The following is a 12,791-nucleotide window of genomic DNA, read 5'->3' as shown; positions in this document are numbered from 1 at the left end:
ATCTTGAGGTTGATAGAGTTTTAAAACAATGGTAAAAGAACTTCCTCTGCATTAAATGTGTGGCATATAAAGAATTGTTTAGTCTACTTTCTACTTTTGCTTTCCAATTTCCTATGATGAACAGAACATCTGTTTTTGTTGTTAGTTCTAGCAGGTTTCGTAGGACTTCATAGAACTGATCAACTTCAGCTTCTTTGGCGTTAGTGGTAGGGCATAGACTTGGATTCCTGTAATATTGAATTGTTTGCCTTGGAAACACATTTTGGATTCTTTTGTTGATTATGAGAGCTACTCTATTTGTTCTAAGGGATTCTTGCCCACAGTAGTAAATATAATGATCATCTGAATTAAATTCGCCCATCCTCATTCATGTCCATTTTAGTTCACTGATTCCTACCATGTCAATGGTCAATCTTGCCATCTCCTGCTTGACCACATCCAATTTTCCTTGATTCATGGACCTAACATTACAGGTTCCTATGCAATATTTTTCTTTACAGCACTGGAATTTACTTTAACCACCAGATACACCCAGAACTGAGCATTGCTTCCGATTAGGTCTAGCCACTTCATTCTTTCTGGAGCTATTAGTAATTGCTCTCTACTCTTCCCTGTAGCATATTGGACACCTTTTGACCTAGGGGGCTCATCTTCCAGGGTCATATCTTTTTGCTTTTTCATACTGTTTTTTGGATTCTTTTGGCAAGAATATTAGCGTGAGTTGCCATTTCCTTCTCCATTTCCTCCTCAGGTTTTGTCAGAATTCTTCACTATGACTCATCTGTTGGGGTGGCTCTGCCTGGCATGGCTCATAGCTTCACTGAATTTTGAAAGCCCCTTCACCACAATAAAGCTGTGATCCATGAAGGGGATGTAAACAATATTTACAGGTGATGTTTTTGTTAATATACAAATCAACAAGAATTTTTAAGTTATTTTATTGCAATGACAGTCTCTCACATGAGTAATATAAGACAGACCTTTGATGGATCCTCAGACAATATTAAGAAGATCTTACTAACTGTCATTTTATTATTGAAATTATGTATAGATTATAAAGTATAACCTGATTATATGAGCTCCGGAATAAACATATTTTTAGGTGAACAGATGTTAAAAATTTGATGAACTCATTATTGACAAGGGAACCAGTAAGATTTACAACTTGTTCTAGTATAAACATTTTAATTTCAAAATAATAACACATAAGAGAAGAGACAGAAGATGATTTGTATTCAAGACATATCTTTATTTTCTAAATTGTTTCATTATAGGATGCTTTTAGGTAAGTAAAAATAATTGCTTATTCAGTGAGTTGTTTAATTAACCTGTAGTATTATTTTTTTTATCCTCACAATAACCTTGGGAATTAGAAACTGTTTTAATGCCAGTTTTCAAGATTAGACAGTTGAGGTTGGTTGTCTGAGGTAACAAGTAATTAAGTGACAGACAGATATCAAACTCCAGAAACTGTAGTTATCTTCCAACTTTGGCTAAAGCTCAGTTATGTAAGGGACTTATATTTGGAATAGTAGTGGGGGTGTCTTAGCAGGAGATTATTATATTCCATTTTAATGGCGGTGGTTTAGTTGCCAAGTCATGTCTGACTCTTGCAACCCCATGGACTGTGGCCTGCCAAGCTCCTCTGTCCATGGGGTTCTCGACGCAAGAACACTGGAGTGGGTTGCCATTTCCTTCTCCAGGGGATCTTCCCCACCTAGGGATCGAACCCAGGTCTCCGGGTTGTATGCAGATCCTTTATCAGCTAAGCCACAAGGAAAGCTCAAGAATACTGGAGTGGGTAGCTGATCCCTTCTCCAGCGGATCTTCTTCACCAAGGAATTGAAACTGGATCTCCTGCATTGCAGACAGATTCTTTACCAACTAAGATACAATGAGACTGCATTTAATTTGTTAACACATGAAAGGATCTGGAGGTTTTTATGATGGTGGAGAAATATGATGGGACAATCATGTTGGCAAGTAGGGTAGCATAACACCCGAAAAAGTGAGCAGGGATGTCAGATGACCCATTAGGAAGTTATTACAAGAGCTGGACAACACATGTTAGAGGAATGAACTATGGCAGTTTCTACAATTTAAAGCTGGGGAAAGCCTTGGGGAATGTTTTAGGAGTAAAATTATTGGACATGGTAAAGGATTGGATGAAAACAGGGAAGACAAAAAGTAGGAGAAGTAACTATTTTGACTTTTGAAATTGAGTTTAAAATGCTTAAATACAGCAAGTAGTCAGATACATAGATAGAAGTCCAACTTGGAGGTATAGATGTTAACATCATCTGTACAGAAGGGGTGATCAATCAGCATAGAGGAGTGGGAAGAAGTCTCAAGGACACCTTCATTAGATATGAACTAACTTTATTATATGTATTACTGAATGTGAATGGAATTTACAACAGAGTTAACCCCAAACTACTCTACCTCAAAATCTAAATGGTTGACATAAGATTGTATTTGCAAAAGAGATAGCAAATGACCACGTTATTTAAAATGCTTTATAAAATTTTATTTAATATTATTTGATCATACAGATTTTGTGGTAAATGTGCATTTCTAAAAGTGCATAATCAAACATTTATTTTTTTCTTGATCTGCATTTGTCATAGAAAGGTGCTATGGATGATTACATGAAGATTTACTACTTATGGATTCATATTAAAATATGCCACAAAGAAGAGATAAACAAGTTTATAAGATGCTATTTGCTGAGTTTGAAAATAGAGGAATATAAAAATATTATTTGGCAGTAACAGAAAATACCATTTCTTTTTTAATTACTTTCAAAATTCAACATGAACATTAAAATAAAGAGTTGGTAAAGTGGTATCACCCATATAATATATATTACCCATACTGTATTTCTCATTCTTGAATAATGAAGCACATGACCCCACTTCTGTATAATCTGTGCTGTGTTCAAACATTAATTGCTGGGATCCTGAAGGTGACTATATTAGAAGCAGATAGAACAGATCTGTGCATAGCAAAAGAGTGGCTTTAACCAAAGTTCCATCCTAATGTCTTATTTTGTTAGGAACATAGTTTAAATATTTAAAGAAGAATGTCATGTTGATTCATTGGTAGCATTTGGATACCCATCTCAGGCCTGAGTGGTGAATAGCATAGCTTGATACAAATGGTCACTGAACACTCTCGCCTTCAGTATCCAGTTACTTCAGTGAACAGACCTTAACAAAAGTTTCCCAAAACCTCATTGGCTTTCTTTTCCTACCACAGTAAATAATTATTTGACTTCATCTGAGCTTTATGGAGCTAATTGCTTTTGCTTAGAAATAGAGTTAAAATTAAATGTAATTTTTAATTATAAAATGCTTCCTTGGAAACATTTGTTGTAAGTTAAATTGTACTTTGTTCTAAAATACTTAGTTTCCCTTACAATTAGAAATCAAAGACAGAACTCAGCATAGGGCAATTTGAAAAGTGTAGCATTAATTGCTACAAAAAAGTTAATTTTTTCATAATGGACAACTGATGGTGAACATCCAATTAACTGCTACATAGTTATACTGAACAATTCTGCTCAGAAAAGAATTATTCTATTTTATGACCATTAATTGAATGATCACTGGAAGCAGACATTTTTAAAATTTAGAAATTTCTTTAGAAATAATCTTTTTTTAAATTTAGAAATTATATGTTTGAATTTAGAAAAAGCTGAGCATAATGATCACAATTGAAAAGATCAGCATAAGAAGGTGACCTCGAAGTTCACTGCAACTGTTTCACAAATCACCTTAACACACAGGATTCACAGCCAAGGGCAAGCCTCTCTTTGGTTCGTAAGGTGTTGTCCTGGAAACCATTTTGATGCAGTCGATAATAGGGCAGACGGAGAGACACAGGGTACAGCCTGTACAAGTGTCAGTAATGGTGGGCAGGTGGGTTTCAGGATCAAACTGGATAGCCTGCAAACAGAAATAAAGAGTCTTGCTGTCACTGCCCACAAAGGGCAAGAACGCCCCTATTTTAGCATCAATGTTTTTCTCCACTGCAGGAGAGCTGCACTTGGAGACAGCTACGCCCAGACTGTGGTGCAGCTATAGCAACAGTTGAGCTGCTAGAGAAGAGGGGGGAAAAAAAGACAGGAAAAAAAATCTTTTTAAATTAGAAACACGATGTTTAAAATTTCTTAGAGGTATTTTTCTTGCTTTGTGCGAGGAAAATATTTCATAACATAGTAACTCTCTAGTTTCCTGCATTGTGAGCAGAGTGTGGGTCCTGCCAGTCTGACCATGACCTCGTGGGTCGGCTGTGGGCAGAGTGCTTCCACACCTTTTCACACTCCTGGTTCTTGACAGTGGAGAAGTGTCACTGTCAGATGAGGCAATGAATGCACTTGTTTGGGTTTTACATTATGGGTATAGTGCTTACAGAAAGTCAATAGAAAAAAAAAATTAGCTTAAGAGCCAGCTTTCAGGTTTGAGGGTTTCCAAGCTGATTCTAGGCATTCCTCCACCACCAAGGGGAAAAGCACTGAAAGACAGAAGCCTGGACACCTGGCTTCTGGTCCTGGCCCGACACTCTTCGGCTTGGAGAACCAGGATAAAGATTCCAGTTCTCAAACTGCTCAGGATTTTGAGAAACTCAATAATTAATTCCTTTCTCCCTGCTTCTCTCTCATCTTTCCCTCCTTCCTGTCTTTTAACATGATTTAATTTATAATATGGTGCAGCAATTGAACAACAACAATCTGTAAAAATCAATGAAAATACCTACTGTGAAATTTACAATTGAGATTTTTATTTAAAGTCATGATGACTGTTTGCCTGTTATGGAAACAACAGACAAGAATTTCCATCTAGGAAAGACTTCAGGGCAGCTACACGGGGGGCAGAGAGGACTTGAGGGCTCATCGAGAAGTCTCTCTTGCAGAACAAGTCAATGTTTTTACTCAGACTGAGTGCTAATTTGGAGGGATGAGTGAGGGGGCTGAGAAAAATTACGAGGGTCCGTAAGCCCCCACCTCACATACTCCTGGAGGTCAAAATCTTACATTTTCAAATAACTACTGAGTTCTGATTTTTTTTTCCTGTGTCATATACAACATGTTATAAAATCCAATTAAAGTATTTGTTATGTTTAAGAATTTCCCTCCCTCAAATAAGGTTCCTTGCAACTTAATTTTTTTTCTCTTTTATGAACATAACAAATTAAAATGGCCTCAGAGTAAATTATGTCAGAGTGCTTAATATTTTTTGAAAATTCTGAGCTTTAAGGAAACAACCATATATCTGAACAAGTACTGTAGCTATGACAAACCATTAAGAAATTTGGTCTAACCAAATTGCTGCCATGTTTTGTAAAACAACATCTCAGATGACTGTTTAAATGAGTAAAAGCTATTCTCTTCCTTATGTACCCTTTTATAAACAGAAATCCAAGAAACAATTGATGAAAATAAAATAATACTTACAGCTTAGAAATTTTACACTTTGAAATTTTGCAAACATGTAAAACTTCACATTTATTTGAAGATTTTGATTTTCTATTTTTTATCTTTGAGAGACAGAAGAGCCAAAGGTAGGCTTTTAAAAATCTTTTTGAATGCATACCTGCAATCTCCCCCCTCACTAATAAGATTATTTTGGCTGAAGTTTTGCCAAGGCTACAATTCCAAGGTGGGAGTCATGACCTCTAAAATTTAAGATGTTAGAACTCTGGTGCTGTGATTTTAGTGTTAGAACTTCCTGACATCTCTGTTTGGTTAATGAGAGGAAAGATGAATGAAAATGAATATGATATGATTTGTACTTTCAAAATAACTGCTAGAGATGTTTTCAGGTGTAGAAAAAGAGTAAATACAATGGGTAAAAATTGGGTATGGAACAGTGTTAAATTAAGGAGGAAGAGGTTTTATAAAAATGAAACCTATGTCTGTCATACCTCTATTAGGTGGTCAGAAGAATACATAAAATCATATCACAAGCAAATAGGACCTTTCTCCAAGCTAAATAAGGTAAATGAAATATAGTTTTTTTAAAAAAATGGCCCATTTTATCTATCTTGAAAATTCATTAATCATCTTAAAGGGATCTTATTTTTACTTTATTATACTTCTTTATAGTGTAAAATATTTAATGAAAACAATATTATTCTGTAGTTCTTAACCTACAGCTGAATGTCCACTTTTTTCTTCATTGGTCCATGGCAGACTCTCAGCTGAGGGCTCAGTGACTGGGAAGAAGCTTTGGGCTCACTTTATGCGGTAGGAACACAACTTGTTCAGCTTTTCCAGCTACAGAAGAATTTCAGGTCCCAACCAGCACAACTAGTTGGTGGTAAAATGCTTTTTCTTTCTAACTGTAGTAAAAGCCCAATCGACACTGAATGGAAGAGCACAGAAGGAAGCCAGTTCTTTGAGGATCATGGAAATAAGTGGTGGTTCTTCTCCCTTCTTTCTCCTTTAAGGTATGATGCTTCCTTACGGCCACAATTGTGTGAATTTTTGTTTGAATTTTTCCTTCCAATGTTATGAGTGATGAAATGACACTAAAACAATACTGTGCATTGAATGGTGGCATCAGTCATATGAGTTATTAGCTTCCTTTTAAAAAAATCACTAGAAAAATGGTACGGATGAACCTGTTTGCATGGCATGAAGAGAGATGCAGATGTAGAAAGCACAGGTGTGGACAAGCGGTGAGGGGAAAGAGGAGGTGAATGAATTGGGAGACTGGGATTGACGTATCCGTACTACCACGTGTCAAACAAAGAGCTAGTGGGACCCTACTCTACAGTTCAGGGAGTTCAGCTCAGTGCTCTCTGGTGACCTAGATGGGTGGGACAGGGGAGGTGTGAGCAAGGTCCATGAGGGAGGGGATATACGTACATATAAACTGATCCACTTTATTGAAGAACAAAAATTAACCTGACATTGTACAGCAACTGTTACTCCAATTATAAAGGAAAATCACCACTGTGCTATGAATGCGAGAGGATGGAAAGCTATGTCACTGCTGAGAAGCGACGTTTGGCATGTCTGGTCTGAATCCCACACTTCACAACAGAAGATGCTTTCTGCTACAAAAGCCAGAAGACACATGCCTCACAGCATCCTAACAACAGCATGATTCTTACCTGGTAGCCAGAGTCATTACAGGTCATGTAGCATTTGCCACAGTTGATACACATCTCTTCATCGATCACAGCCACAACCTGCTCTATGTTGCTCAGTTCACTGTATGTTCCAAGGTACTGCAGAGCTTTTCCAATCACATCCTAAAAGATAGGCGCCAGATTACTTACGGGGCTCATTTTAAAACATTACTGCGTTATGACTAATATCGCTCCAAATCTCCCTGTTTTTATAGAATGTTGCATTATCTAACTTAGAAGATTTTAGATATTGTAGCTCTCATGGATATACTTTTTATAATTGTAGCTTACATACTTCTGTCTCCTGAAAGATGGATCCTCTCTATATATCTAGCTTAGAAACACAAGACTTAATTCATTGCATTCAACAGGTTTTCCACAAATGATCTAAATCAATGTTTCTGTGGGCAGGAGAAATGACACATTTTCAATGGTTGTGGCTTCCTTTTCCTCAGGTTTGGACTCTAAATGATCCAAGTAATGACGAGCAACAAAGGGAAATGCATTGATACTAGAAAACGTTAGATTGTTAGGAATGAGAATAAAAACGTGAACACTATGCATTTATAGCATGGCATTTGAAGTCTCAGTTCAGTTCAAAAAAATGCTTTGATGGCATACCCACCTGTCATGTTTTGAAGAGTTATTTCATTATTTAAAAATTCTAATTTATGTTAATTAATTAGGTTAATCTAGTAGCTAAATAAGATGCTTTTTACTATTAAAGAACTAGGATTTTCTTCATTCACTGTTGAAGATTCTTCATGCCGTTACACATCTTTGTTCTTCATATTAATTGGAAGTGTGCTTAATATGTGAAGCATAGAAGATGTTTCATCAACAATAAGAAACACTTTGTTTCATAAAACAAAACAAGAGAATGTAACAATGTTTGTCAAATTAGTATGCTGTCAAGATTTTCTGCTTCTGTTTTTAACTTTTAACAAGACAATCTTTTGTTTGAATTCAAGGTCCATGTTCAAGGAGGTTTCACTCTTATTTAAAGCCATCTTCTGATATTCTCTTTGGTATTTTATTTCTTGCTCTTCTTTTTATGACCTTGGTTACCCTTTTTAACTTTTTTTTTTTTCCTGTTTCCACTCTAAATGACAATATGCTCATGACTTTGAGCTTTCAAACTGAAACAAAGTTTACATTATTGTCTACTGTTTATTGGTATAGCTCTCAAGGAATAAGAAGATCAGAAACTTACTGTCTTTTACTATTTTCTTTTCAGGGTGCTGAAGATACAATCTCAACAATCTCACTGTCTGTTTGTAGGGGGCTGCCTGGGGTCCAAATCAATATCTCCATCCTGAGTTTCTCTCACAAACTTAAGATCTTTATCAGTGGCATGATGAACACCATTCCTAGAATTTGGTACAACAAACTGACCACTCACTGAACTTTTCATCAACATCACAAAACTGGATCTTCCTTCTGATTTCCTTAGTCATAGAAACACTGTTAAGATTTCTTCGATCACTGAGGCTTGAAATTTCAGAGTTGCATTTTACTTCTATTTCTCCCTACTCCAATATCTCAATGGTTGCCAAGTCTTTTGAGTTCTGGATTTGCAAAATCTTTCGAATATTCTTTCCATGTCCACTATAGTCTTTAACCACTATTAATTAATTTCCCATTACTTCTAAGATAGTTACAAGAGCCTACACAGTAAGTCTCATCATTATATTCTCCCTTTCCCATCCTATCTGATGCAGTGTTGTCGTCTTAATCTGTGCTGTATAGCACAAGCTAAATTTCCTACTACCTTACTAAAAAAAAAAATAAATCTACTGAATTAAATACAGTTTCACATTTAAGTCTAGCATTTAAGGCTTTCACTGGCATGCCTTTTTTGGTCTGATTTCTCACTTTCAAACACCATGTGCTTTAGCTATACTGGACACATGTCCTGTAGTGAACACACTTATCAATCAACTGTTCTGGAACCTAATTTTATCTTGGGTCCTCTGTCCAGAATACTCTTCCTTCCCTTTTTTATTTTGAAAAATCTTGTCCATCCTTCAAAGACAGCTGACACACCACTACTCCAAGAATATTTCCTCAAGCTTTCCTTCTTTTCTAACCAAGAAAGGTGTGATCTCTCTTTTCCTCTTTCTCTTTTTCTTAATCTCCTACCTCTTTTCTTCCTACACACCCACAATGGCTCATAGTATTTTATCTATTATGTGGAACTAATGATTATAGATTACTTTGAGTTCTTACCATGTATTGGGCCAGTGCCATAATTCTAAAACATTTTCTCACTTAAATTTCACACATATTATAGAGGATGAGGTGCCTAACATTTAAGGTATACGAGTAAGTAAATGAAAAAGCAGGCATTCAGACTAGTGCTGCCTAATTTCAAAATCTATGATTGCAAGCACTCTGTTATGCTGAGTTATCTGTTACTTCTCTGTTTAGCAAATTCTGCTTCACCGTATACATATTTCTATATTCGCTTCCTATATGCAGTCTTTTACTAGGCTTTATTCACCTCTGTGTCACATGTGGTATATCTTGCTCCTGAGATCACTGAAATCTAATGGGTACTTGAATATTTGTTAAAATAAGTGCATCTTTCATTTCTTTATATATTAAATATATGGCAAAATATTAGGCTAAAATATTAGTTGTATGGGCCTAATAGCTATTTGTCAATTTATTAATTTTTTTTTTTAAAATACGAGGTTCACAAAAAGATTTGAGTACTTTTTAAAAAAACATTTTTTATGGGAGGATAATTGCTTTACAAGATTGTGTTCAATTCAGTTGCTCAGTCGTGTCCAACTCTTTGTAACCCCATGGACTGCAGCAAGCCAGGCTTCCCTGTTCGTCACCAACTCCCAGAGCTTACTCAAACTCATGTCCATTGCGTCAGTGATGCCATCCAACCATTTCATCCTCTGCCATCCCCTTCTCCTCCCGCCTTGAACCTTTCCCAGCATCAGGGTCTTTTCCAATGAGTTAGTTCTTCACATCAGGTGGCCAAAGTATTGGAGTTTTAGCTTCAGCATCAGTCCTTCCAATGAATGTTCAGGACTGATTTCCTTTAGGATGGACTGGTATGATCTCTTTGCTGTCCAACGGACTCTCAAGAGTCTTCTCCAACACCACAGTTCAAAAGCATCGATTCTTCTGCGCTCAGCTTTCTTTATAGTTCAACTCTCACATCCAAACATGACTACTGGAAAAACCATAGCGTTGACTAGACAGACCTTTGCTTTTTAATATACTGTCTAGGTTTGTCATAGATTTTCTTTGAAGGAGCAAGCATTTTTTAAATTTCATGGCTGCTGTCACCATCTGCAGTGATTTTGGAGCCCCGCAAAACAAAGTCTCTCACTGTTTCCACATCTATTTGCCATGAAGTGATGGCACCAGATGCCATGATCTTAGTTTTCTGAATGTTGAGTTTAAGCCAACTTTTTCACTCTCCTCAAGAGGCATACAGATTTTTTAGGAGGCAGGTAAAGTGGTCTGGTATTCCTGTCTCTTGAAGAATTTTCTGCAGTTTGTTGTGATCCACACAGTCAAAGGCTTTAGCATAGTCAATATATTAGAAGTAGATGTTTTTCTGAAACTCTCACTTTTTTGATGATCCACCTGAACTGCCTCTTGAGAAACCTATATGCAGGTCAGGGAGCAACAGTTAGAACTGGACATGGAACCACAGACTGGTTCCAAATAGGAAAAGGCTGTATATTGTCACCCTGCTTATTTAACTTATATGCAGAGTACATCATGAGAAATGCTGGGCTGGAAGAAGCACAAGCTGGAATCAAGATTGCTGGGAGAAATATGAATAACCTCAGATATGCAAGACACCACCCTATGGCAGAAAGTGAAGAGGAACTAAAATCCCTCTTGATGAAAGTGAAAGAAGAGCAAAAGAGTTGGCTTAAAGCTCAACATTCAGAAAACGAAGATCATGGCATCTGGTCCCATCACTTCATGGGAAATAGATGGGGAAATAGTGGAAACAGTGTCAGACTTCATTTTTCTGGGCTCGAAAATCACTGCAGATGGTGACTGCAGCCATGAAATTACTCCTTGGAAGGAAAGTTATAACCAACCTAGATAGCATATTCAAAAGCAGAGATATTACTTTGTCAACAAAGGTCTGTCTAGTCAAGACTATGGTTTTTCCTGTGGTCATGTATGGATGTGAGAGTTGGACTGTGAAGAAGGCTGAGTGCCGAAGAATTGATGCTTTTGAACTGTGGTGGTGAAGACTCTTGAGAGTCCCTTGGACTGCAAGGAGATCCAACCAGTCCATTCTAAAGGAGATTGTTCCTGGGTGTTCTTTGGAAGGAATGACGCTAAAGCTGAAACTCCAATACTTTGGCCACCTCATGCGAAGAGTTGACTCATTGGAAAAGACTCTGATGCTGGGAGGGATTGAGGGCAGGAGGAGAAGGGGACGACAGAGGATGAGATGGCTGGATGGCATCACCGACTCGATGGACATGAGTCTGAGTGAACTCCCGCAGTTGGTGATGGACAGGGAGGCCTGGTGTGCTGCAATTCATGAGGTCCCAAAGAGTCAGACATGATTGAGCAAGTGAACTGAACTGAACTGAACGGATGTTGGCTATTTGATTAACAATATTATGTTGGTTTCTGCCATACATCAACATGTATCAGCCACAGCTATACATATGTCCCCTCCCTCCTGAAGTCCCCCCCCTGCCGCCCCTGGCCACCACCATTTCCTACCCTATCCCACCCCTCTAGGTTGTCCGAGAACACTGGGCTGAGTTCACTGTGTCACACAGCAAATTCCCACTTGCTATCTATTTTCCATATGATAATGTATACGTTTCCATGCTATCCTTTCAATTCTTTCCACCGTCTCCTTCCCCCACTGTGTCTACAAGTCTGTTCTCTGTTTCTGCAGAGAGGTTAAAGCGTCTGCCTCCAATGTGGGAGACCAAGGTTTGATCCCTGAGTCGGGAAGATCCCCTGGAGAAAGAAACAGTAACCCACTCCAGTACTCTTGCCTGGAGAATCCCATGGATGGAGAAGACTGGTAGGCTACAGTCCACGGGGTTGCAAAGAGTCGGACATGACTGAGCAACTTCACTACACTATACTTTACTGCTACCCTGAAAATAGGTTCATTAACATCATCTTTCTAGATTCCATACACATGCATTAATATACAACATTTGTCTTTTGCTTTCTACTTCTTCACTCTGTATAATGGGTCTATGTTCATCCACCTCATTAGAACTGATTCAAATGTGTTCTTTTTTATAGCTGAGTCCTTGGAAGAAAAGTTATGACCAACCTAGATAGCGTATTCAAAAGCAGAGACATTACTTTGCTGACTAAGGTCCATCTAGTCAAGGCTATAGTTTTTCCTGTGGTCATGTTTGGATGTGAGAGTTGGACTGTGAAGAAGGCTGAAGGCCAAAGAATTGATGCTTTTGAACTGTGGTGTTGGAGAAGACTCTTGAGAGTCCCTTGGACTGCAAGGAGATCCAACCAATCCATTCTGAAGGAGATCAGCCCTGGGATTTCTTTAGAAGGAATGATGCTAAAGCTGAAACTCCAGTACTTTGGCCATCTCATGCAAAGAGTTGACTCATTGGAAAAGACTCTGATGCTGGGAGAGATTGGGGGCAAGAGGAGAAGGGGACGGC

General features: G+C 37.7%; 1 protein-coding gene across 1 annotated transcript in view; it reads right to left on the bottom strand.

Annotated features, from left to right (window-relative positions):
- Nucleotides 1-3,776: 3,776 nt before the first annotated feature.
- The window catches only part of DPYD (dihydropyrimidine dehydrogenase), a 934,615-nt gene continuing 925,600 nt past the window's right edge, over nucleotides 3,777-12,791 (bottom strand). The window contains exons 22-23 of the mRNA XM_052637354.1: nucleotides 7,120-7,260; nucleotides 3,777-3,947 (exon numbers count right to left, since the gene is read on the bottom strand). Coding sequence (XP_052493314.1) covers nucleotides 3,777-3,947; nucleotides 7,120-7,260 — 312 coding nt within the window. The remainder of the gene's footprint in view (nucleotides 3,948-7,119; nucleotides 7,261-12,791) is intronic.

This window comes from Budorcas taxicolor, chromosome 3, assembly GCF_023091745.1.
Source record: "Budorcas taxicolor isolate Tak-1 chromosome 3, Takin1.1, whole genome shotgun sequence".
NCBI lineage: Eukaryota > Metazoa > Chordata > Mammalia > Artiodactyla > Bovidae > Budorcas > Budorcas taxicolor.
The sequence above is the reverse complement of the archived record's forward strand: the minus strand, read 5'-3'. Positions and strand labels throughout refer to the sequence as shown.